Source organism: Geotrypetes seraphini, chromosome 3 (assembly GCF_902459505.1).
Source record: "Geotrypetes seraphini chromosome 3, aGeoSer1.1, whole genome shotgun sequence".
Taxonomy (NCBI): Eukaryota; Metazoa; Chordata; class Amphibia; order Gymnophiona; family Dermophiidae; genus Geotrypetes; species Geotrypetes seraphini.
Window position 1 is genome coordinate 183,184,430 of NC_047086.1, and position 27,697 is coordinate 183,212,126.

The window sequence follows — 27,697 nt, forward strand, 5'->3', positions numbered from 1 at the left end:
CCATCTCACTTCTAGGCATAGATTACTAATATCAATTAAAAGACACCCACAAAAAAGTGTACACTAAAAACCTGGCACGGCCAGTGTTTGTTGAGTGCAGATCATGGTAAACAGTCTAAATTAACATCAAGACTACTTTTGTAAAGAATTTGTATGACAGACATCTTAAGAGACCTCTGATGCAGGCCAAGAGCTGAAACACTGGCCGTGTTGGGTCTTTTTAGTGAATAAAGAATCATCCGTCCCAGTTCTTTTGTGGGTGGTGTTAAGTTTTCTGTGTATTTTGATCCCTTTCTGTGTGCTGTAATATCAATTAAAAGCCTGGACAAAAATATTTTGGGGTTTATAATTTGAATTTTCAAATAATTTATAAGAACTCTTGCTTCAGAAAAACAGAAAGAAATGACATAATAGGAAAATTTTTTCATCAAAGATACATAACAAAACATCTTCCTTAGACCACAATACACTTTTAGGGAGGAGGCCCAGATGGAGTGAAGAGAAACTCAAATAGGAAATATTAGAAAGGAATTGGCTTAACAGCTAGTTCCTGCTACCTAAACTGCTGTTCAAATAACTAAATATTCCCTGTTGACAACTTCTTCAAATCCAAAAAAAGGTTGCAACTGCTCAGGTGAGATAAATACATATTTAACACCAAGATATTTAACCAAACATGTACATGGATAAGCCAAAAGAAAAGTAGCACCCAGTGTCACTGTTTCAGATCTCATTGCCAGAAATAATTTCCTTCATTATCCCAGGACAAGCAGGCAGGTATTCTCACTAGTGGGTGATGTCATCCGACAGAGCCCCGACACGGACATCTTGCAAGCATGTCTTGCTTGAAGAAACTCAGAAGTTTTGAGATGCCCGCACCGCGCATGCGCCAGTGCCTTCCTGCCCGATGTACCGGGCGTGTCTCCTCAGTTCTTTTCTTTCCGCGGAGCTGAGAAGTTTATCTTCATTCTGCGCTGACTGAATTTCAGTTTTTTGCCTTCTTTAACCCGCGTTTTTGTTTATTTCTTTGACTTTATTTCACTTTTATTTTACTTTTCTAAAAAAAAAAAAAAAAAAAGTTAAATTATTTCTTCCGGCGGTTCGGCTGGGCCGGCCTCGTGGCTGCGGCCTAGCGCCTTCGACCTTGCAGCGTCGATTTTCCGGCCTATGTCCCGACCAATCACCGGTTTTAAAAAGTGCAGCAAGTGCCAGCGTGCGATTTCGTTGACAGACCCGCATCGACGCTGCCTTCAGTGTCTTGGTCTGGAACACGTTCCGAAATCGTGCCGGCCTTGTTCCACGCTCACTGCGCGCTCGTTTAAACGGCGCTGCTTGCTCTGGGAGTCGATGTTCAAGATGGAGATTGCCAAGGACATGTCTGCTGCTGCGGCTGTTGAGGTTTCGCCGGTCCATTTGAAACCTGCATCTGCGACTCCTGCATCGAGCATCGTGAAGCCCGCATCGTTTGCACCGGCTTCAGCATCGAGTTCAGCATCGGCGCCTGCCTCCGTCTCCTCGGTTCAGGTACCGCCTTCCGCTGTCCCTCCCGTGGTCATCAAAGTGCCTAAAGCTAGCAAGCAGAAACACTTGGCCACGAAGGAACGCGAAGACCGTGCAGGAGGACCCCCTTTCGGTGCGGATCCCTCCATATCGGCTTCGCTTCGATCCCTGCTAGAAGCTCAGTTTGTCGAGCTTATGCAGACTATGGGACCCCAGCTTATCGCCAACATTCAGGGTGACATTCCGGCCCCGGTTTCAGGGGGCGGTCCGCCCCCTCCCCCTCCTCCTCGTCGTTCGATCTCTCTGCTCGACGAGGGGGATCGGCGGAGGGCGGCGGAATCCTCTAAGAGGGCTTCCCTTCCTGATATGCCGCCTTTGGAGCCCATCACACCTCCACGACAACAGGGTGCTAGGGCGGCCCCTGATAATCGGAGTCCTGGGCATACTGCATCGCAGGAGGAGTTCTTCCGCACTCCATACCAGACATGGGTGGCGCTGCGTGAGTCCGCATCTCTGCCACCTCTGCGATCCACTGCATCGAGTCCTATCCATTCCTTTGAGGCTTCGAAGGATCGATCGATGCATAGAAGATCTCGTTCCCCGTCCCGTCACCGGGAGGGGCATCGATCTCGGCACTCTTCTCGGCACTCCTCACGTCATTCGGAGGTGTCTCCGCAGAAAAAGATGCAGCGTTTGGGATACTCCTCGTCGGATGTATCCCAGCCGGAGGGACCAGAGTATGAGGAACCATCTACCTCCTATTCTCCATGCCGATCTCAGCTCTCCCTGGACCCGGAGGCTTCCACTTCTTCTAGTCCGTCACGTCGGCCGGCCTTGGCAGACCAACTGTCTTTCTCCTCCTTTCTCCGACAGATGGCGGATGACTTGGATGTGACTTTGGACACTGGGTCTAAATATTCTAAAGAGTATTTGGACACCATGCATTTGCCTCACCCTCCGGCGGAGACACTTCGGCTTCCTCTCCATAAACTGCTGGACCAGACTTTCATGCGCTGTTTTGAGACACCGTATTCCATACCTGCAGTTCCCAGTAAGCTGGATGCTCGATACCGCATCGTTCACCACAAGGGGTTTGAGGGAGCTCAACTTTCTCATCAGTCCCTTCTAGTCGAGTCCTCTCTCAAGCGTTCTCATCCCTCCCAAGTCTACGCTTCCGTGCCTCCGGGCAGGGAGGGGAGAACGATGGATAAGTTTGGTAGACGTATCTATCAAAACTCGATGATGGCGACTCGTGTGCTCAATTACAACTTTTTCTTCTCTTCATACTTGGATTTCTTCTTGCCGGTGCTCCGCAAGTTCATCCCTTTCATCGATGCTCAGGCTCGTTTCCAATTTGAAGAGGTGGTGGCGACCCTGTCCCAGTTACGTCTTCAACTGATGCAATCCTCCTACGATGCCTTCGAGCTCTCGGCTCGAGCTGCGGCCTGTTCGGTCGCCATGCGTCGCCTGGCGTGGCTTCGTACCATTGATATGGATCCGAACCTCCAAGACAGACTTGCAAATGTACCTTGTGCAGGAGCGGATCTGTTTGATGAGTCTATAGAAACTGTTACTAAAAAGCTTTCGGACCATGAAAAGTCTTTTCAGTCTATTCTGCGTCCTAAACCGAAGCCTTAGCAGTCTCGTCCCTCTAGACCGCCTCAAATTTACCAGCGGTGTTATCAACCAAGGCAGACTCCTCCTGCGAGACAGCCTGCGAAGAGACAGCCTCCCCAGAAGACTCAGCAGAAGCCTCAGATGCCGGCTGCACCTAAGGCTACTCAGCCTTTTTGACTCTCTTCCAGGGAGCATAACCGACGTTCTGTCTTCCCCTGTTTTTCCCATAGGGGGTCGTCTCCATCATTTTTGTCATCGATGGGAGTCAATCACCACGGACCTTTGGGTCCTTACCATCGTAAGAGAGGGATACTCTCTTCATTTCCAACGGGTCCCCCCGGACCACCCTCCAAGAGAGTATCCTTCCAACTTAACGCAGACCGCTCTTCTTCTCCAGGAGGCTCAAGCTTTGCTTCGGCTTCGGGCCGTCGAGCCGGTCCCGTTGGATCAGCAAAACCGAGGGTTTTACTCCCGGTACTTCCTGGTCCCGAAGAAGACGGGCGATCTGCGGCCCATTTTGGACCTTCGAGTCCTCAACAACTTTTTGGTCAAGGAGCGGTTCCGTATGCTGACCCTTGCCTCTCTCTACCCCCTCCTCGAGCAGAACGATTGGTTATGCTCTCTGGACCTCAAGGAGGCCTACACTCACATCTCAATTCATCCGGCCTCCCGCAAGTTCCTCAGATTTCGGGTGGGACATCTACATCTGCAGTATCGAGTGCTTCCATTCGGCCTTTCCTCATCGCCCAGAGTCTTCACGAAGTGTCTGGTGGTGGTGGCCGCTGCACTCCGGAACATGGGTCTCCAGGTGTTTCCATACCTCGACGACTGACTCATCAAGGCACCGTCGGCTCCAGAGGTCATTTCGGCGACCTTGACTACAATTTGTTTCCTGCAGAACTTGGGCTTCGAGATCAACTTTCCCAAGTCACATCTTCAGCCCACCCAGTCTCTCCCCTTTATCGGGGCTGTCTGGATACCAATCCAACTTCGAGCGTTCTTTTCCTCCTCAACGCATGGGATGATCTTCTTCTACTCTGTCAGTCGGTGTCTTTCTCGCCAATCCATCTCAGCGAGACACATGATGGTCCTCTTGGGTCACATGGCATCCACAGTTCATGTGACGCCTTTTGCCAGACTACATCTCAGAATTCCTCAATGGACCTTGGCATCTCAGTGGACTCAGGTGTCCGACCCATTGTCCCATCACATTGTAGTCACTCCTGCTCTATGGCAGTCTCTTCTCTGGTGGATGACCTCTTCGAATCTATCAGAGGTTTGCTGTTTCACTCTCCTCCCCACCAGAAAGTTCTCACGACCGATTCATCGAACTATGCATGGGGAGCCTCATCTGGATGGTCTTCGCACTCGGGGTCGGACCAGTGCGGAACGGACTCCATCAAATCAATCTTCTGGAGCTCAGAGCCATCTTCAATGCTCTCCAAGCTTTTCAACATCTGCTTCACGACATGGTGGTCCCTTATTCGCACAGACAATCAGGTCTGCCATGTATTATGTCAACAAGCAAGGGGCACGGGCATCGGCCCCTCTTTGCAGGAAGCTCTTCGAGTCTGGGATTGGGCGGTCCCGCACAACACCTTCCTCAGAGCTGTATACATTCAGGGGAAGGACAACGTCTTGGCAGACAAATTGAGTCGTCTTCTCTAGCCTCACGAATGGGACGCTCCATTCCGACCCCCTCATCAGATCTTTGCTCAGTGGGTAACGCCTCAGATAGACCTCTTTGCAGCCCCCACAACTTCAAACTGCCTCAGTTTTGCTCCAGGATCTACACTCCTCATCGCCTCGAGGCAGACGCTTTTCTACTGGATTGGGGGAATCGCTTCCTATATGCGTTTCCCTCCTTTTTCCTCTCATTCAAATAGACTCTGGTCAATTTGAGATCAGACCATGCCACCATGATTCTGATTGCTCCTCGGTGGCCCAGACAACCTTGGTTCTCCCTTCTACTTCAACTCAGCAGCAGGGAGCCAGTCCTTCTTCCAGTGTTTCCTTCACTACTCACTCACATCAAGGTTCACTACTTCCATCCCAATCTGCAGTCCCTCCACCTGACAGCTTGGTTCCTTTCAACATAACTCCTCACCAGTTTTCTCAAGCAGTGAGGGAGGTCTTGGAGGCTTCCAGGAAGCCTGCTACTCAACAATGCTATTCCCAAAATGGACTAGATTCTCTTCCTGGTGTATTTCCAATGCCACGGAACCTCAACGGAGCTTCCCTTTCTTCTGTATTGGACTATCTTCTATACCTATCTCAGTCTGGTCTCAAATCTACCTCCATACGTCGTCACACCTGAGTGCTATTGCGACTTTCCATCAGCCTCTACAGGCGGAAACCTTTGTCTGCTCATCCTGTGGTTTCCAGATTTATGAAGGTCTTTTTCATGTCAACCCTCCTATCAAACCTCCTCCTGTGGTTTGGGATCTCAATGTTGTCCTGTCTCATCTCATGAAGCCTCCGTTTGAACCTCTCAACAAGGCTCCACTTAAGTATCTCACCTGGAAGGAGGTTTTTCTGGTGGCCCTCACGTCTGCTCGCAGGGTCAGTGAGCTTCAGGCCTTGGTGGCGGACCCACCTTTCACAGTATTCCATCATGACAAGGTGGTTCTCCGCACTCACCCGAAATTCCTGCCTAAAGTGGTCTCTGAATTTCACCTCAACCAATCCATTGTGCTTCCAGTGTTCTTTCCAAAGCCTCATTCTCATCCTGGAGAATCAGCTCTTCACACTCTGGACTGTAAACGTGCTTTGGCTTTCTACTTGGATCGCACCAAACCACACAGAACTGCTCCTCAACTTTTCGTCTCCTTTGATCCAAACAAGTTGGGACGACCTGTATCGAAGCGCACCATCTCTAACTGGATGGCGGCTTGTATCTCTTACTGCTATGCCCAGGCTGGATTATCCCTTCCCTGTAAGGTCACAGCCCATAAGGTCAGAGCAATGGCAGCCTCTGTAGCCTTCCTCAGATCGACACCGATTGAGGAGATATGTAAAGCTGCCACTTGGTCCTCGGTTCACACATTCACCTCTCATTATTGTCTGGATACTTTCTCCAGACGGGATGGACAGTTTGGCCAAACAGTGTTACAAAATTTGTTCTCTTAAGTTGCCAACTCTCCCACCATCCATTGGGGTTAGCTTGGAGGTACCCACTAGTGAGAATACCTGCCTGCTTGTCCTGGGATAAAGCAATGTTACTTACCGTAACAGTTGTTATCCAGGGACAGCAGGCAGCTATTCTCACGTCCCACCCACCTACCCTGGGTTGGCTTCTCAGGCTAGCTACCTGAACTGAGGAGACACGCCCGGTACATCGGGCGGGAAGGCACTGGCGCATGCGCGGTGCGGGCATCTCGAAACTTCTGAGTTTCTTCAAGCAAGACATGCTTGCAAGATGTCCGTGTCGGGGCTCTGTCGGATGACATCACCCACTAGTGAGAATAGCTGCCTGCTGTCCCTGGATAACAACTGTTACGGTAAGTAACATTGCTTTCTTGTGTTTGTCTGGTAACATCAGGATAAATCCAAACTTTTTTCCCCGTAGGATAAAACTTGAAAATTACAGAAATATAGGGCTCCTTTTACGAAGGTGCACTAGGGTCTTAACGCATGGAATAACGTGCGCTAAATTGCCGTGCGCGCTAGCAATACCACCTTCTTTGTGAGCATGCAGTTAGATTTTTCAGCTAGCGCGTGCTTTAGCGCGCGCTAATCCGTGTGTGCGATAAAAACACTAGCACACCATCCTAAAAGGAGCCCATAATCTTAGTAGTGCATTTACATCTTGCTCAAACACAAATAAAACTAATGGGGTAGCTCTCTCTGAGGCATCGGGTACAATAGTTTTAAGCAAGTCCGTGACATTCATTTCCTTTCTTCTACTTCTGGAGTAGCTCCTACTTCTTTCTTAAGAGGTATTTAATAGAATGGATGCAGGCGGGTATAAGAACATTAGAAGATGTAATATCAAATGGTAAATTTATTGAATTTTCAAGGTTACAACAATCTTTTGATGATTCTAAATTTCAGTTTTATAATTGGGTGCAATTAAGGCAGGCCATTTGGAAAAGGTTCCCTGAATGGCGAATTTTAAAAAGTTGTTATCTTGCAGTTCCTTTGTTTTCAGGCAGATATGATGGGACATCAGGCTGCCAGGTGGTATAAATTGATATCTGATTTTATGAATAAGAAACCTAAAAATGCTCTAAGAGATATTTGGAGCATCGAGATTGGACAGTATATTTCTGCGTCTCGATGGCCATGTCTTTGGTCTTGGAGGATGAGGTGTACAGTGTCAGCATCTATGAGACCAACATGTTTTTTTTTGTGTTGCATCGTTCTTTTGGACCCCGGTTGGATAAACTCTAAGTCTAATAGATGTTGGCACTGTCATCTAGATATAGGTACATTGTATCATTTACTATTTTATTGTCCTAGGATACTGATGTTTTGGAAATCTATTTGGGGACATAATAATATCTTAGAATCTAAAATCCCTTTATCTTATGAAGTAGTTATTTGTGGAACTGTGTTGCATATCAGGGATCTGTTAGATAAATATAAAGGTCAACTGTTCCTAATTATGACTGCTCTACAGTTGATCATGCATAACTGGAAAAATTGGGATCGTCTTAACTTTACATTCTAAACTAAACTAAACCTTAAGTTTGTATACCGCATCATCTCCACAAAAGTAGAGCTCGACACGGTTTGCAGGAATGATATAGTAAAGGAACTCAAATGAAGAGGGGAAGGATTTAGTAAAGAGGAGATAGAGGGACTGTAGCATATCGAAGAGGGGGGGAGAAGTTACATTTTAGAAAAAAAGCCAGGTTTTCAATGTTTTCGGAAGCGTTGGAGGGAGGTCGTACTCCGAAGTGGGGCAGAAAAGCCGTTCCACAGCTCGGTGATCCTGAAGAGGAGGGATGTCCCTAGTTTTCCTGTGTGGGATATGCCTTTTAAAGAGGGAAGGATAGTTTGAATTTTTGTGTAGATCTGGTGGAGTTAGGATTTCGAGGAGATCCAAGATAGTGGGAAAAGAGGAGAAAGATACCACATTTCTGTGGGCAAATTTATGCTTGATATACAGATATGAAAAAATGATTGCAGAATCGTTAGGAAATATAAAAATTTTCAAGCTAAAATGGGGTCCATTGATGTCTTTTGTTGATCTATTGTAGATTTGATTTTTATTGATATATTATGTGCACATCCAGAGGGAGGGAGGGTGGATTTATTTTTAAATGATTCTCTGAATTCTTGTAAAATGAATGTATTGGTTTATTTATTAGTGCTTATTATCTCTTATGGATATGAAATGTATATCATAATGAGCTTTTTGAAGATTTGATTATTAAATTAAAAATTTATAATTAGTTATGGGATAGGGTGGGGGGAGGGATATAGATTGATTTGTTTCTTGAAAGAGTATTAAGTGTTGTCCTTAAATATAAAATGTATTTAATTTATAATGCAACTTATTGAAAATATTGAAAATGAATAAAGAAATTTAAAAAAAGAGGTATATAATATATTCAATTCACTGGTGGAATATTTTCAAGGGAGAATTTCAACACTTCAATTAAGTATTTTTTATAACATTTCCATAGGAGTCACTCCCAAAGACTTTGGAAAATTCACAATTAAATCTACAATTAAAAGTTCTCTAGTTGCTCTATTTTTCTATTTCGTTTCCAAATACACAGGAAATGTAGCAATTAAGAGTCAGAAAGTAGCAATACTTTTATCCTTAACAATTCCAGAAGATAATTCCTGACGATCTTCCACCTTATCCTTACCTGTTTAAGCTCCTAAAGAAAATTCTTCTTTTCTACTTTGAGTTTTTCACCCAAGATACTCGCAGTACTCATGAGTGTCACGATTTCCTGGGAAGACTTGTCCACAGAGGTGTTTAGCTTCAAGAGAGCCTCCCAGATACTCTCTAATGTCACCACTGCAGGTTTTGCTAGTTGGAAGGAGCTCCCATGCTCGCTCGCTCCCAAATCTCACTGCTTCTTGCTGTCTCTCATGGCTTCTGCCCCTGTTTTTGGGGTCTCCTCCATAAAAAAAATCACAGGGTTCCCCAACTTGGCCACGACTGAAGCAGGATGCAGTGGAAGAACTGCCACCGGAGGGGAGTGCGAAACCTCCCAACCTGAATCCTCAGGCCTCTCTTCTGCCGAAGATAAACCAGATACTTCTCCGGAATCTAGATGGAACTCCCGAGGATGGTTGCAAACTCAAGAATGGAGCTTTGCGCAGGGGTAGATGTTCAAACAACAAGGGAATATGTTTGAATGCTCCTCTTGCATTTTGAATGAGGCATCACGGCTCTGTAAGTAAATTCAAGTTCCGCTAACAGATCTCTCTTAGATGCTGACTACAAGCTGCCGCCATCTTGGAGAAGTATGTTTTAAGCAATTTCCTGAACTGTAAACATTTTCACAGAATTGTATTGCTCCAGGTATCTCATTCCATAAAACTGGACCTGCAACTGAAAAACAGGATTTTCTAGTATTGGCATATTTCACTTTCTACCTTTTTTGGACATCTAATCAATAATAATAGAACCCTAAGCGCGCATGCGCACTCCTACCTCTGTGATTCCTGCCTCCATGATCTGTAGCTCCATGGCAAAGTAGGCAGAGACATGGTAGTAGCGGCGCCCTGCGTGGGTTGCGGTTTTTCAGCGTGTCTCTCCACATGCGCAGTAGAATAGAACCGCATTGTCTTGCAAAAAGGAAACTCCTTTCCGCAGCTTCCCTCTCCTTTTTTTTTCAATACCCTCCTTTAATCAGCACAGCAAGTTAAGTAGTAGTCTACATTAACTGTTTGGCTCCTTGGAAGATAGTTGATCATTACAACACCTTCCTAATCTCAAAACACTGTGGCCATGAACTTTCCTGCTGACTTTTGGGTCTTGAATTTGCTTGGCCTTGGAGAGCCTGAGTGCCGTCATTGCATGGACTGTTGTTTTTGTTTCAGGATCATGGTAAGAACATAAGCAGTGCCTCCGCCGGGTCAGACCATAGGTCCATCCTGCCCGGCAGTCCACTCCCCGGCAGCCCAAACAGGTCACGACCTGTCTGAATCACCAGAAGGGGCTCCCTTGCCACCTTGGTTTCTCATTGAAGTCCTATCTTCCCATCGAAGTCCTACCCTCCAGTCTTGCACATGCACGACCTGTTGGGTTTTTATACTTTATTACCTGGTTAGCTTTCTATACTTTTGTTACATACCAGCTACCTCCCTCAGTATCCACGACCCCTTTATCCCTCAGGAATCCGTCAATCCCTGTTTGAATCCCTGTACCGTACTCTGCCTAATCACTTCCTCCGGTAGCGCATTCCAAGTGTCCACGTACCCTTTGGGTGAAAAAAAACTTCCTTGCATTTGTTTTGAACCTATATCTCCCTTCAGTTTCCTCCCGAATGCCCCCTCGTACTTGTTGTCCCCTTCAGTCTGAAGAATCTGTCCCTATCCACTCCCTCTCTATGCCCCTCATGATCTTGAAGGTCTCTATCGTATCTCCCTGAGCCTCCTTTTTTCCAGAGAGAAGAGCCCCAGCCTATCCTAACCTCTCGGCGTATGGGCAGTGTTCCAGCCCTTTATACCAGTTTCGTTGCTCTCCTTTGGACTCTCTCAAGTACCGCCATGTCCTTCTTGAGGCGCTGCGGCGACCAATACTGAACGCAGTATTCCAGATGTGGATGCACCATCGCTCGATACAATGGCATGATGACTTCCCGCGTCCTGGTTGTTATGCCCCTCTTTATGATGCCCAGCATCCTGTTGGCTTTTTTCGAGGCTGCTGCGCACTGTGCAGATGGCTTCAGTGATGCATCCACCAGCGCACCCAAGTCTCTCTCAAGTCTGCTGTCTCCCAACAATGCCCCCCCCACCCCCCCCCCCCCCCCACAATTTGTAGTTGAACAACGGGTTCTTTTTCCCTATATGCATGATCTTGCATTTTTCCACGTTAAAGCGCATTTGCCTTTTGTTTGCCCAGTCTTCCAGCTTGTCCAGGTCCCTTTGCAGGTCCTCACACTCCTCCTGGACCTAACTCTGCCGCACAGTTTGGTATCGTCTGCAAATTTTATAACCTCGCACTTTGCCTCCTTTTCCAGGTCATTGATAAATATGTTGAAGAGTAACGGCCCCAGCACCGATCCCTGTGGCACACCACTTGTGACTCCCTGCCAGTCAGAATATTGGCCCTTCAGTCCGACCCTCTGCAGTCTACCCGACAACCAGTGCTTGATCCATCTGTGCACATCCCCTCCCACCCCGTGGTTCCACAGCTTCCTAAGCAGCCTTTCATGTGGCACCTTGTCGAAAGCCTTTTGAAAATCGAGGTAAATGATGTCTATGGGTTCCCCATTGTCCACCCGACTGCTTATTCCCTCAAAGAAGTACAGAAGGTTCGTTAGGCACGACCTTCCCTTACAGAATCCGTGCTGGCTTGTTCTCAGTAGGCCATTCCTCTCGATGTGCTCGCAAATGCCGTCCTTGATCATAGCTTCCACCATCTTCCCTATAATTGAAGTCAGGCTCACCGGCCTGAAGTTCCCGGGGTCACCCCTCGATCCCTTCTTGAAGATAGGTGTGACATTCGCCAATTTCCAGTCCTCTGGTACCTCACCAGTTTTCAAGGATAGGTTGCAAACATGCTGGATTGTGCCCGCTATTTCTTGTCTTAGTTCCTTCAGAACCCTTGGGTGGATCCTGTCCGGGCCCGGTGATTTACCGCATTTTAACCTGTCTATCTGTTTGAGGACATCCTCCTTACTTACCTCTATGTGCTCCAATTTTTCGGCCTGTTCCCCACTCATGAGCTCCTCTGAGTCGGTATATTAGATGTAGGTAGTGTAACCAAGTTTCTCAACAGTAACTAATGATTCCAAAAGGTTTGCACCTTGCTGAAAATGCTGTAACATCAACTTGGAAGTGTCCACTAGATGTCATTTCTTGTCAGCATTCAAAACATTTGGGCACCCACTTGGCTGACAGCTTTTGCATACCCAGCTGCTCATGGTTTATACACACAACACTTTCCCTGGATATCTGAGGTATCTCAGCAATTGTTTTAGCCGATTGCCGATCTGCCAAAATCAGGTCATGGACATGGTCAACAATTTCAGGAGTTGACACAGTTTGAGGCCTGCCAAACCTTATTGCATCTTCGGTCTCAAAATCTCCCATGCTGAAAGTGTACACACTACTTCTTCACTTTAGAATATGTTGGGCATTTATTACTCAATATTTGCATCATACATTCATGGATTTCCTTTGGCATTTTCTTCCATAGGAATAGGAACTTCATGACGGCTCAGTGTTCCATACTTAAAATTCCACACTTTTCATTAACATGGTTCAATCAATGATCCATTATTCACATGGATCAACCCTAAGGTTGTGGGATCAAATCCCAGTGCTGCTGCTTGTGACTTTAGGCCAGTCACTTAATTCTCCATTGCCCACCGCTTTGAATGTGAAACAATAAAAAGACAGTATACAAGTCCCATTCCCTGTTCTTTTTCCTCTTTCCCTATGAGAAAGAGGCTAGAGAAGCTAAGTCTTTTCAGTTTGGAGAAGAAGCTGAGGAGGGGAGCTATGATAGAGCAGTGTTCTTCAACCTTTTTACACCTGTGGACCGGCAGAAATAAAAGAATTATTTTGTGGACCGGCAAACTACTAGGACTAAAATTTTAAAACCCCGTTTACGCCCCATCTCTGCGAGCTCGGTCCCCGCAAACCATCTGATCCCATCTGCACAAGCCGCAATTATGATTTCATATTGAACGTATTTTATTAAAGTATAAAAAAACAATATTCTGAACAATTGTGATTTTATAAATACAAATATACAGAGCACGGACCAACAAAACCCCTGTCTCCCCTCCCCTTCACATATATCCCCTCTACTATCAAGAAAACTGAACAAGCCAAGTTCATAGAAATATCATGCTAACAGAATACTGCAGTCCCCAGTTATGTCTCTAGCAGGATATATATTTCAAATCTGATATATTCTAATCACAAAATAGAAATAAAATTATTTGTTTCTACCTTTTGTTGTCTCTGGTTTCTGCTTTCATCTTCTTTTCACTCTCTTCCTTCCAGCGTTTGCCCTCTCTGTCTCTTCAATCCAGCATCTGCCCCTTCCATCTACTGTCTGGCCTCTCCCCCTTCCATATGGTATTTGTCTTCTTTCTATGCCCCTCTCCCCTTTTCCATCAGCCTATGCCCCTCTCTCCTTTTTACACGATTCACTCCAGCTTCACTGCCCTCTTCATTTTTATCTCTCCTACACCAGATCTAGCATCTTTGTCCTCTCAATTTCTCTGCTGACCCCCCTTCCCATCTCATTCCTGTCTCTCCCCTTCCCCTCCTCTAATCTCCCTGCAAGCTGTTTCCTTCCTTTTTTCTTCTCCCTTCCCTCTTCCCCCTGTCCAGCAGTAACTCTCTTCCCTTTCCTTTCCCTCCTCCCCTCCCAGCAGCATCTCTCCTTCTCCCTCTCCAGGTCCAGTAGCAGCTGTCCCTTTTTTTTTTCACCATGCCCAGCAGTTTCCCAGACTCCTTTCACTCTCCCCCCTCCCAGCAGCATCTTCACCTTCTCCCTCCTCCAGGTCCAGTATACAACTGTCCCCTTTTTTTATTTTCACAATGCCCAGCAGCTTTCTTCCCTCCCTCCCAGCAACTCTCCTTGCCAGCGCTGCGATTCAGTAAGGCAGCCTCAGGTCCTTTGTTGGGTCGCACCGCCTCTGAGGAAAGCGGAAGTTGCATCATCAGAGGCGGCCCCGACTCAGCAAAAGCTCCAAGGCTTCGTTTTGAATCGCTGCGTTTGTAAGGAGAGCCGCTGGGAGGGAGAGAAAGCACAGTGTGAGGCTCCCTATTTATGTCTCCGGCCCCTGCGCGAATGATAGCTCCTCGATCTTGCCGGTCCTGCGCGGACCGGCAGGAAATTGAGAAGTTGATCTCGCCGGTCCTGTGCGGACCGGCAGGAATTTTTCTGCGGACTGGCACTGGTCCGCAGACCGGCGGTTTGAAGAACTATAAAACACAGTGGAGTGGAATGAGTATATGTGAATTCCAAAATATACAAGGACTCGGGGGAATGCAATGAAGCTAATAAGTAGTAAATTTAAAACAAGTCAGAGAAAATATTTCTTCACTCGCCCCCTAATTTTATTTTAAAAAGCATCCAAAATTACATGCACAGTTTTGGTTGTGTACCTAAATTGTGTGTGTAATTAAAATAAACAACAAGGCAATTAGCACTGATTGAAATTTTTTTAAATACATATTTTTATTAAAGCAAACAGTGTTAACCACAACACAGCAAAATATGTGCCATTGCACCATCACATAAGCAGTCCACGTCAACAGAAGAAATGCTAATGCATAGGACATGTCCAGGTGATGAAATCCAAGGAAGTCTTGTGACTCAGCCATGGGTGGATTAGGAGTGTTTCTTTCAGTTTAAGCACAAAAATATAGAATATGGATGCTGGGCTTGTTATGATAAGGGAAAATGTGGTAGTAGTATTTGCCTTGCAAACTTTGACAGCATATTTTATTTTTCCTTTTGTATCTTTTAGGGGCTTAGAGAAAAGTGTGTATATGTATGTTTATATTGTGAATAAGGAAAGGTGTTAGGCTATGATACTATATTATGATTAGATTGTAAGCTCTACTGAGCAGGGACTTTCTCTTGAATGTTTTAATGTACAGGTCTATCATCGCTATAGAAATGATAAGTAGTAGCAGTATGTTTTTCCTTAAAGTTGTAGATATACATGGATGAGGGACTGATGAAGAGCAAAGAGCACCTGTAAGCAATATGCCTTACAACCTATGACAGGAATAAGGGGGGAGAGTCCTGATGAGTGGTAGTAGTGGGGAAACAAATGTATGTTAACACTGTAAGAAATAAAATTCTATTGGATGCCACAGCCCAGTCTATATGCCATGTTCATCAGAAAACTTTCTTTTTAGCTCTGTGTTGCTGATCAACCTAAATGTGTATCAGTCATGCACTGCACTTAGCATTCATTACTAAGGAGCCTTTTATTTTATTTTTAGCCAAAGAAAGATCTTCATTTTCCTGATGGAAAACCAATCATGAATACAAGGGATTTTTTGGGTTGCTTCCCTGACATTATTGGAACTCACAAGGTAAGAATTTATTTGAAAGTTTATGGGATATAGATTAATCCATAGTGGAGGTGGTGATATCAATGGCTTAAGGAAATTGGGGGGAGGGGTTAATTTGGAAGGTTCTGAACCAAGTGGGTTAATTTGGAAGGTTCTGAACCAAGTGGGTTAATTTGGAAGGTTCTGAGCGAAGTACATTGCTTCTTTTTGCTGCTGGTAGCTGATAGCAGCCCAGTGTGTCTGCAGTTTTTAGATGGAACAAACCCCCCCCCAGCAAAGCCTGCTGTGCGTAGTTACCAGCTATAGGAGGAGGTCAGTATTTCTAGCAGCTAAGAGCCCGCATTAGGTTCCAGACATTGCAAAAAGCAAACCAGATTTTTGTTAACGGCTACATTTGTCTGATTTGTATTAACATCGTAATATAAACTCTTCATTTAAAACTTGATTGGACATGATGAAGTAAGGCTTATGGGCTTGTTCATAGTTTTTTGTTGTTTATATAGCTTTCCAGGGAATTCCCTGTTAACAAAATTAATTTCTTTATAAAGTCATGGGTATTTAGGAAGATGGTCCTGATGAACAAATTGTGGAGACTGATTACAAAGAGGCTTTAGTTTTAGAGCATTTTTTTTCCTTGAGCCTGTTCTTTCTGGAGTGATCTCTGTTTTAGGCTTGCAAATCATTCTCTTCTTTTTCTTCATGTTAGGGAAAAGGGGTTTCATTGCCTCAAACTATGTAATTTTTGAGGAGGAGGGGGAAGTTACCTCGGTTCATGTTTGGATCGGTTTATATTTGAGTTATATATGCTACCTAGTGTTTAAGCCCGTTCTACACTAACGGGTGCTAGAATAGCTGTCTGTATGTCTGGTTTTTTTAAAAAAAATTTGTCCTCTCTCTCTCCTGGACGCTGTCTGTCTGTCATTCTTTGTGTCTGTGTCTCTCCCAAGTCCCCCTGTCTGTGCGTCTTTCTTTCCTGTCTGTCTCCCTGGATTTCTGCTTGCAAAGCGTCCCTTTCCCTCTCTCCCTGTTGTGCAATGCCTGCTGCTTCGTGGCCTCCCTTCTGTTCCTACCCCCCCCAATTGCTGTTTTGCCCCCAGCACACCCCTCCCCGAAAGCAGCCCCCTTTCCCTCTCCCCTGGCACCCACGGTTGTGCCTTACCTGGCCTGCTCCGTGGCCCCTTCTGTTCCCCCCCATGATTGCTGTCTGCCCCAGCACACCCCTTCCCCCCCCCAAAGCAGCCCCTTTTCCCTCTCCCCCTGGCCCCTGGTTGTGCCATGCCTGCCTGCTCCGTGCTCTCCTTCTGTTCTCCCCTATGATTGCTGTCTGCCCACAGCTACAACTCTCCCCCAAAAGCAGCCCCTTTCCCCCTGTTGTGCAATGCCTGCCTGCTCCGTGGCCCCCGTCTATTCCTCCACTGATTGCTGTGTGCCCCCAGCACAACCATCCCCCAAGCAGCCCCCTTTTTCTCTCCCCTGTTGTGCAATGCCTGCCTGCTTTGTAGCCCCCGTCTGTTCCTCCCCCCGATTGCTGTCTGACCCCAGCACACCCCCTCCCCCAAAGCCGCCCTCTTTCCTGTCTGCCTCCATAGCCCTTCTTTTTCGCTTCCCCTCCCATTCTTACCTTCACTCCATCCATCCATTGGTTGCTGCCGCTCCTGTTCCTATTTCAAAGCGGCCTGCTTAGGTTCGTGGCCGGCTGTAGCGAACCTCACAGGCCGCTCTCCATATGGTAGCATGTTCCCTCTGACGCAATCGCGTCAGAGAGAACGTGCTCCATGTGGAGAGCGGCCTGCGAGGTTCGCTACAGCTGGCCGCAAACCTCAGCAGGGCACTTCAAACAGGAGCGGCAGCGGTTGGTACGGGAGAGGGGACTCATGGACGTGTTCCCTACCGGACACTGCCGCCGCCAGCGCTGCTCTGCACCCCCTTCATCTTGCCCTCTGGTGCGCCAAGCCGGCGCATGCGCATAAGCCGCCGGCCACGGACGGACACAGCACTTGTCAGCTACCCACATCCTCTTAAGTGCGCATGGGGGAGGAAGAGAGAGAGTGAGCTTCGGGCGGCCAGCAGCCGCCGTGGCCGACATCCGCCTCGGCGGGGGGGGGGGGGAGGAAGAAGACCGTAAGCTGCACATGCGCACTTCCTAGCTACAGCTCACGGAAAACGGACGCACGCATAGGAACTGCGCATGCGCAGCTTACCGTTTTATTATATTAGATAATATAATCCAATTAAACATGTCCCTTTTCCAATTTTAAAAGAGCTGATTTTAAAATTGGCTGGAGGGAAATTGTCTAAAGGTCAATAAGATTTTACATATTTATTGTATGCTTGTCAAATTCTTCCCTATCTGAAATTTTAAACTCATTCCATATTGAGTCAGCCGGAGAAGCAACATCTGAAGAAAACAGTATCTTTGGATCAATGATATCGATACCAGTGAAAGATTGTCTCAATTTTTGCAATTTTGAGCAAAAATATTGAGCTAATTATCTGAAGATGGTACAAACCTGGGGTGCCTGTTTAAGATGCATCTCATATCGAATATTGTATTAACCAATTTGAATATTCTGAGGATTAAAGAAATTTGGGGGCCAGTATTCCGGAATTACAAAAGAAATCAAGGCGAAAAGATGTATTTATTCTTCAAAATAGCAACTAAAGTACCTATTTTTTGAAGAATAAATACATCTCTTTTTGCTTTGATTTTCCTTTGTATACTTCTGAATACTGACCTCCAAATTTCTTATCTATTTTTTCAGATTTTGTGCCATAATTCCCTTATAAACATCTAGTTACAGTATTTTTTTGCTCCATAAGACTCACCTGACATATAGACGAACCCCTAGATTTAGAGAAGGAAAAGCCAAGAAAAAATTTCTGAACCCAAATGGTGTACCCTGTCCCACAACCCTGCCCCGTCCTCCCTCTGGTGGTCTAGTGGTAAGGCAAGCAGGTCTAGTGGTAAGGGCAGGCAGGCCTAGTGGCAGGCAGGTAGGTAGCATTGGGGGTGCCCAGACTGCAGGATTGTCTATTTCTATACGAAATGCCAGAACAAGACCATATTGGATGTGGTAGGGGCCAGTCCTGTAATGGACTGGCCACCCAAACATAGCAACAGAACAGTGGGCACATGCCAGCTTGCATCTGATTGAACTTAAACCTCTGGGCATCATGATGGAGGAGGCTGCCAAAAAAAGAAGCAAGGCATGGGATATATTTGGGAAATCCCCTTCAAGGGGGAGGAGTGAAGAGGCCTGCTGCTATGGGACTGGGGGAGCCTGCTAGTGCTATAGCCTGAGGCCAGCTCTAGAGACTTTCCAAGAAACCTCTCACCCAGGGCTTCTAGCCAAGAGCCTTCCCTTACTTCTAACTAGCTGCAGCTTGTATAAGTCCTATGCTTCACGGCTTCAGGAGCCACTAAATTAGAATATGAAAAAACAGCCATTTTCCAGCATGTGCAAAGTGACCTTAGAGTGATGGTTAAAGACCCAACTAAGGGATGCAAAGGCCCTTTTTGCCACAGCCCCAAAGTTTCCCACATTTTAAAATTCAGGAAAATGCTTCCCATTAACTTGGCACTGGGTTCTTGTCCTGTAAAAAAGGGTCTATTTACCAGGGATTAGTCTGCTATAGTAAAGAAATAGTAGAAACTCATCACAAAAATTCTCAATCAAAGAGTATAGCCTCTAAAAACAACTTTTTTATTACAAAGTAAAAAGTATTGGAGAGACCACTGAGGCCCTGTGCTTTAGGAGATCCATGCTGCCAGGTGTCAGTGACTTGTAGCTGAACAAGCCAACATATGTTTTTGAAAAACAATTGGTGTGCTGCTGGCCCACAATATCATTGGCAATCTCTTCCAACTCTCCCCCACTGGTACAGTATCACTGGCAGTCTCTTCCACCACCACAGCACAGTATCTCTGGCAGTCTCTTCCATCCCCCCCCCCCATGTACCTTTTTAAATTGTGCTTTATTGGCAGGAGCGTTCTGTGCTCCTGCCCTTCCCTCTGTAAACTGCTGCCTTCTGATGTCTTCTTTCAGCTGCAGAGTGGTGCAGAAGGCAGGCGCAAGCTTTTCGTTGCTGCTATGCTTTATTGGCAGGAGCTTTCTGTGCTCCTGCCCTTCCCTCTGTAAACCACTGTCTCCTGATGTCTTCCTTCAGCTGCAGAGTGGTGCACTCTCCGAATAACTTCCATCAGTTCTCGCGGGATGAGAAGCTATTTCTGAGAGCAGCGTGGGTCCAGGCAGGCCGTGAAAAGCTTGCGCCTGCCTTCTGCACTGCTCTGCAGTTGAAGGAAGACATCAGGAAGGCAGTGGTTTACGGAGGGGAAGGGCAGGAGCACAGAAAGCTCCTGCCAATAAAGCACAATTAAAAAATGGTACCGGGGGAGGGGGGCTGTATTCGCTCCATAAAACGCACCCTTATTGCCACCCACTTTTTGGGGAGGAAAAAGTGTGTCTTATGTATAGTACTTGTTTTAATTCATAGGAGTTCACAATCATACAACATTGAGCCCTATGTTTGTTGGGTTTTTTTTCTAATATTTCTATCTAGCCAGTGTTCATCACCAGGAACACTACATTCTATTTCTTTTGGTGTTGGCTTTCCTTCCAAGTCCTTTTATCATCAACATTATCTTTTGAAAAAATCATTGTGCCATGATATCATAATCAATTTAAGCTTGTGCTCAAGTTCTACATGTCTATTTAAACTTCAAACAACACCAAAATACTCCTTACTTTGTGATGGTGATGATTCAATACTCTTATTAAAATAATCCTTCTTTCCAACTGTTATAATAGTCTTATGTTGTTCTAAAGTCAGTCTAAGCGGAAACGTCCTCCATTCCCTTTCCACTTCCTCAAATTACTTTTCCATTTGTTACAGTTTACTATTAAACTTAAGGAGCTCTATTACTCCTTCCAATACAATTATTCTTGTATTGGGGCTTCACTATTAACAAATTTCTAATATTAAGGTGTTTTACTTCTCAACAGTATTGGAAACATTATACTGATTAAACTTCTCCCAAGTTTCCTTTGCGATTACTTCCCTCAAATCTGTCAGTTCATATACTTTACAGTGATGGCATATTTTACTATTTTCAACAATGAACTTTATACTTTCTATAAAAATTGTAACTTCAATTAAGTAATGATCAGACCAAGGGACTTGTGTAACATCATATTTTTTAAGCAATCTCAATAGAATATTCTTATCGAGAATTACCAGATCTAAAATATGGCCTCTTTGATATGTTGGACTATCCAATGCTTGTTCCCATCCCAAAGAATATATTCCTTCTAAGAAATTCAAACAGGTATCGTTCATTCTATCATCCACTTGCAAATTAAAATCTCCTAACATTGAGCATAGCAATTTTAACTCAACCAAAATCTCAATTAAAGGTGAATACAGGCAGTCCCCGGGTTAAGAATGTTCAACTTACATTAGACTCGCCAACACGCCCCCTCTTCCTCCCTTCCTGTCCAAACGTGACCCTCCGCCTCCACTTCCTTGTCCAATGCGCCCCTTATTCTTCCCTCTGTTTTATGGCCCAAATTTGTGGCCTCCTTTCCTCCCTCCCGCAGGTGTTTACTCTCCGCAGACTGGCTGCCTTCTCCCATTCCGCACATTTCTCTTCGCAAAGCCACAATCAGTGGCCTCTTGCCTGCGGCTAACCCAGAGCTTTCCTCTGATGTCAGAGGGAAGGCTTCTGGGTCAGCCGCAGGCTTCGTGTAGGAACTTCGGCCATGGATTTGGTGGAGAGAAGTGCGGCTGGGAGGAGGCAGCTGCCAGAGGAAGGGATAAACACCCTTGGGAGGGAGGGCATGAATTTGGGACACAGAACAGAGGGAAGGATGATCAGGGGCACATTGGGACATGGAAGGAAGTTGGAGGATCGAGTTGGCACAGGAAGGGAGATGCAAGGTCATGTTGACACAGAAGGGAGGGAGCACAAACTTTGGACAAAGGAAGGAGGGTGGGGGCACGAACTTTGGACAAAAAAAGGAAGGATGGTGGGGGCATGAACTTTGGACAAAGAAAGGAAGGAGGGTGGGGGCACGAACTTGGGACATATGATGGAAAAATGGAGGGAGTGAGGGAAAGAGATGCTGAGGTGGGGGGATAGAAAGGGAGAATTGGGTGTCTGAGTGAGAGGGAAAGAGAGATGGTGCAGAGAGGGAAAGAAGAAAGAGGAGAATTGTTGGGCATAGGGAGGGAGAGAGAATTATTGGATATATTGGTGGGAGAGGAGTGAAATAGAGAAGCATGGGGAACAGAGATGAGAGGGAGAAATGCTGGATATGGTGGAGAGGGAACCGTGGGACAGATGAAGAACAAAAGTAAGTGGAAACCTTTTCTTTCTATCTAAATTACAGTACTTTATTTTGAGGACTGTTTCTTTAATGTTTAATGTTCTGTAATGTTTTTATATACTGTGTACTGTACAGGATCTGAGTTACATACAAATTAAACTTAAGAACGGTTTTAAAAATGGAACCCATTCTTAACCCAGGGACTGCCTGTAGTCTTCATACAAAAGTCCGGGTGCACAGTAACTTAAGATTAGATTTAATGGCACTGAAGTAAAAAACACTAGCTCAACTCCAGACACATTAAATGCAGCTTTTTTTACTAAATTGAAACATTTTCTTAAAAAGGATCAAAACTCCTCCTCCTCCAATTCTCTCTTGGATGATGTATCGCTAAATAAATTGCAGGATATAGTTAATTTAATATGACTACATCATGATTCAGTTAAACGTATACACACCAGGCTTCCTATCTCTAATATAATCATAGATCACAGGTATTTATTTATTTATTTATTTTTACAGAACTAGCATTTATGAGAGAGAGATTGAATCTTCTTAAAATCAGACTTAATTTAGAAGACATTTTGCTCTAACATTTTGAGATATCTTTCAGATCTTTCTTTTCACCCTCGCCATAATACCCCATACCAGATATAACTGCAATATAAAAAAACATTCATGGTAGAAATAACCAACCTTAAGAACTGACAAAGTCCCCACTGTCCCCATGAAGAAGTTCTTCTTTGTTGTGCCCCATCAGTGCGTTGAGGAAGCACACTGCATCCCGGCACACTGCACTTCTGGCAAACCTAAGTGATGTCACAAAGGTTGGGTCCAGTGCTGTCCTGATGTTCTAATGTTCACCAGGAGGTCAGATGGTAATTGCAGACACTAAACAGCTTACAAGCAGGGCTCAAAGCTTCTGATGATAATAGCCACTTGTATTCCAGCGTCAAAGAAAAGTATAGTAGGGAAGCAGTGTAAGTAAATATCAACAAAGAAAAAGCGGTGAAATTTAAAATCTTACTATGTCCTTTTCTTCTGGTTCTAGTTATAGGAAACATTGATAGCCATATAAACACATGATGAAAAATCTTATCGTTTTTCCCTCAGAAGAGTGCCATAAATTAGGTGACTTGTAAACATTACTCATTACAAAAAGCTCTGGCTGTCATATTACTACTGTTATGAACCATGAGAACTTGGAGTGGTTATCATATATGGGCAATAATGGGGTGGTGGGGTATTTAAACTGATGGTATTTTCCAGAAAAAATTTGTTTATTTTGTGTTGATTGTGACATTGATGTATCTTCTATAAAGCTCTGCACGGTCTACTACCTAATTACCTCACCAATTAGTTCATATTCGTTGGACCCAGACAATCCACTCGACCTCGGTCATTCTTCACCTTCCCCTCAATCAAGGGATACACCCACAAGACATTCATCAACAGACTCCTACCCTTCCAAGCTGCCTCCAAGGATCCTGAGTGGAGCCAAATGGTCAAAACATCCACATCCTATATGCACTTCAGAAAGCTCCTCAAAACACATCTCTTCTCCAAAACCAACGACCCACCTTAAATCCTCAGGAAAAACTCCTGTCGACTCCATTGATCGACTCCATGTTGCTACTCTCAGACTATGAACTCCCTTACTTATTTAGTACCTCTCTTCTTGTTTAGGTCTTCTTAATTCCCTATCTGTGATCCACCAGTCTCTCATTTCTCTCTCCTTTAATGTAGCTTGCTAACTCTTGGTCATTTTTATGTAAACTGCCTTGAACCGAAAGGCACTCGTGGTATATAAATAAAGATATATGTTACGTTATGTTATTGTTCAGAACAACATTTTTGTATTATATTTCTAGCAGCTCATTGGTCTAGGAGAAAACTGGATTTCCTTATTTGTGATGCTTTTTATTTGACAGACAAATTAATTTACCTTCCCATATGGGTTTTTTCTTTTCTTCTCTTCAGATGTCAATTGCAATTTTATACTACACTACAAAAATCCAAACGATCCCCCACTTCACTGTTACACTCGTGGCACTCAATCCCAAACTTATTAATGATTAATATACCCAAAGTGCTCAGAACCTGGTAGAGTACCTGCAAACAGAGACACGCACCCCAAAATGCGGACCCCTGGTCAATCACCATACTTCTGTGGTATATATGTAATAAATACTAGTCTCACTGTCTAAATTCTTATTATGCATTCAATAGATAATTTAAAGTAAGTGCGAAGTTGACAGGATTGGGTCGTTTTCATAACTTTCCACCTTTCAATTTGATTCAAAATTTATCTATTGAATGCATAATAAGAATTTAGACAGAGTGAGAGTAGTATTTATTACATATATACCACAGAAGTGCAATGATTACCAGCAGTCTGCATTTGGGGGCGTGTCCCCGTTTGCGGGTACTTTACCTACCAGGTTCTGAGCACTTCAGGCATATTAATCATGAATAAGTTTGGGATTAAGTGCCACGAGTGTAACAGTGAAATAGGGGATCGTTTAGGTTTTTGTAGTGTAGTACTTGCATTTGGATCCACCCAGTATTTATAGATATAGTTTCCTTGTACATTGTTTGGGTAATTGCAATTTTATAACATGAATCAAAAACCCTTTTGTTCAGCAGTTAAAATGAGGTCTGACAATTAAGTTCATGAACTTGCCACCCTGTGCTTATGTTGGCAGCACTGTACAAACAGCTCTGTAAGGTTTTATAACCTTGGTGTATCAATATTTCACAGCTGTGTTTGTGGCAAAGTGTGGCAGTGACTTGCTGAATAGCATTCATTATTGTTGTTGCATGTTTTGTGCCATCGCAAGAATGTCGGAGCTTGAATTGGTGCAATGAACGAACATTAAATTTCTTGTTACTCTTGACAAGAGTGGAGATGAAATTAGGAATGTTAGTCCAAGTTGTTAGGGGTAATGCCATGAAGAAAATGGCAGTGTACAAATGGATTAAATGTTTTCTGAGGGGAGAGAAAGTGTCACTGATGAAGAGAGGTCAGGGTGGCCAGTAATGAGCAGAACTGATGAAAACATTGCCAAGATTTGTTGAATTGTGTGTCAAAATCAGCTGACCATGAGTAGCATAGCAGACCAAATAAACATTCATAGAGAAACAGGAAAAGCTTAACTGAAAATCTTGGCATGAGAAAGGTGTGTGCAAAAATGGTCCAAAAACAAAAGGAATTGACCCCAAAATATCCACAGAGAAGAAAATCCAGAGAAAACAAACAAACAAACAAAAAAAACTCTGGAGTGACGGTGTTCCTAAATGGACTTTATTTGAAAGTGTCAAAGTTCCAAAGGTACTCTAAAATCATCCACATAAAATAAATCCATCCACATAAGAATAAGTTATCCACATAAAAGCCTTAAAGGACCTAGTCCGCTAGGGATACAGGACCCAACACGGTCCGCGTTTCAACAAAAAGTGCAAACAGTGTTTCACTTCCGGCTCACCACACAATTGTTTCCCACGTATTCACCTTTATAGGACCCCCCTGCAGAATACTTTTTGTCGAAACGCGGACTGTGTTGGGTCCTGTATCCCTAGCGGACTAGGTCCTTTAAGGCTTTTATAAGGATAACTTATTTTTATGTGGATGAATTTATTTTATGTGGATGATTTTAGTGTACCTTTGGAACTTTCAAATAAAGTCCATTTAGGAACACCGTCACTGCCACAGAGTTTGTTTTTTGGGTTTTTTGTTTTTTGTTTTCTCTGCAAAAATGGTCCCTCTTGATTCTTACATCATGACAACTCATCAGCTCACCCAGCACGGTCTGTGAGGGAGTTTTAAGCCAGTAAACAAATAACTATATTGAAACACCCTCCCTACTCACCTGATCTGGCCCCCCAATGACTTTTTCTTAGAACATAAGAAGTTGTCTCCACTGGGTCAGACCAGAGGTCCATCGCGCCCAGCAGTCCGCTCCCGCGGCGGCCCATCAGGTCCATGACCTGTAAGGTGACCGGCGTCTAAGCCCTTTTAATCCCCTTGTCCTTCCCTGTAAGCCCTTTCATAACTTATCTCTACCTCTATCTGTCCACACCAAGTCCTGATCAGAGCTAGGCCTACAAGCTCTGCTGGCTCATATAACTTTAACCTCATGTTAGAATACTGCATTGGTTTAAATCCTGGTTCAAACCAGCCTATGGGATCATTTGATCTGGTATAGATCCCTCCCGAAGATATGTTTTTATCCCATTAGATCTTTTACAGTAGTGAGTAACTTCATTTCAGTCAGTTTGCCTATTGCCAACAGTTCCAAGCTTGTTTGAACAGTTCTACTTATTTGGCTGCTAACAACCCTTTCCAGTGTAAGCTTCTCAAGGCAAACTATAAATGGTTTCCTTTACCAATTCCTAGAGCTTAGCTTCTCTCAGCACAAGTTCTGCACACAAAGATAAAGGAAATATTGAAAGGAAGACATTTTGATAACATTCCCAGACGACAGCTCTGATGGGAATTCCAGAAAGAGTTCCAAAATTGCTTTGAAGGGTGGACTAGATGCTGGCATCGGTGCATAGCTTCCCAAGGGAAATGCTTCCCAAGGGAAGTATTTCGAAAGGACCATAATGATATTCAGCAATGAGGTATATAGCGCTTTTTCTAGAATGAGTTCATGAACTTAATTGTTGGACCTCGTATTTTTCTGAACTTGTTTTTGGTTTAACAATGAGAAGGTAAATGGGCAGAAACTAATTAATTTGCATGTCTTCTGATGTGTTTAGAGCTTCAACAATAAAAGGCATATCTGACAACTTTGTTTAGGGAAGCCAGACATTACAGTGTATGTAGTTTTGTTTTCTTTTCCATTACAGGCCGCAATAGATAAAGTGAAGGAGAGTGATAAATTGGTTGCCACAAGTAAAATCACACCTCAGGACAAGGTGAACATGGTAAAGCGAGTGAGCACCATGTCCTATGCATTGCAAGGTAAAGTATTCACTCGCAATGATTAAAAATGGGTTCTTGATGACTTGGTCAGCAACAATTAGAAAAGAAAGATTTGGGGAAAGAGACATCTTGTGGAGGAAAGCATGAGAATACTGCTTCTCTGACATAATCTGTTCTACAGCCTAATTAGGATTTTAGGGATTCATCATGCATTCAGCACTCAGTGTCCAAAAATACATTCTCTCCCAATGACTATTTGTTTTTATCCACTTATTTTTGACCACTTTGGTTTTCCTGCCTTCATTTGTAACTTCCTGTCCTCTATTTTATATATTTTTTTACCAGCTTTCTTTCATTTATTGACTGAACTCTGCAATCATGAGTGTAGAATCTGGTCACCAGATGTCACTACTGCATGATGACTAATTTCTCCAACTTGAGAAGTTGTGAATGCTGTTTCTGCAAAATCCCCAGTTCAGGCTAACATAGAAAGCAGCTAATTAACTGAGGAATGGAGCCCAGGTCTTTCTGCCCTCAAGCTGGCTCAACAAACTTTGGTGCCCTTTTAGTAAAAAGGGTCCTCTCTATTTTTAAATGGTTTTGATGGAGAGAAACTACAATTATTTTGTGGCTGCCGCGAGTTCTGGTTTCTTCAACCGCTGAGCAGCACCGAGCATGAATGCGCTTTGGCGCTGCTACTCAGCGATGAGCAGCTTCCTGTCTCCTGTGAATTCTCACGAGAATTTGAGAGAGACGGTCAAGAAGGCGCTCAACGCCAAAGCGCGCTGCTGCTCGGTGCCGCTCAGCAGCTGAAGAAACCAGAATTCACGGCAGCGACCGACCGACCAGTTTAGCAGCGGGGCAGGAGCGTGGAAAGCTCGCTGTACCTCTGGAAAACCAGGGATCGGCAGAGGAGGTACGATAGATGTGCCAGGGAGGGGGGCAGGGTGCAGAACCTGACAGCGGCCTGCAGTAAGTTTGGGAGGGGGCGCTGGCCCGAAAATAAACCGGGACCCCATTTTTGACCCCCAAATGCCGGTTTATATTCAAGTATATATTTGGTACTGCCATATTTATTTATTTTTTAAAAAGTTATATACCACCTAAACTGATAGTGGTGCTGAATATATGAATTAGTTGTTGGCAC

General features: G+C 44.6%; 1 protein-coding gene across 1 annotated transcript in view; it reads left to right on the plus strand.

Annotated features, from left to right (window-relative positions):
- SNX9 (sorting nexin 9) overlaps nucleotides 1–27,697 on the plus strand; it is a 178,221-nt gene that overhangs the window by 124,111 nt on the left and 26,413 nt on the right. Inside the window, 2 exon segments of the mRNA XM_033935714.1 lie at nucleotides 15,226–15,318; nucleotides 26,475–26,589. Coding sequence (XP_033791605.1) covers nucleotides 15,226–15,318; nucleotides 26,475–26,589 — 208 coding nt within the window.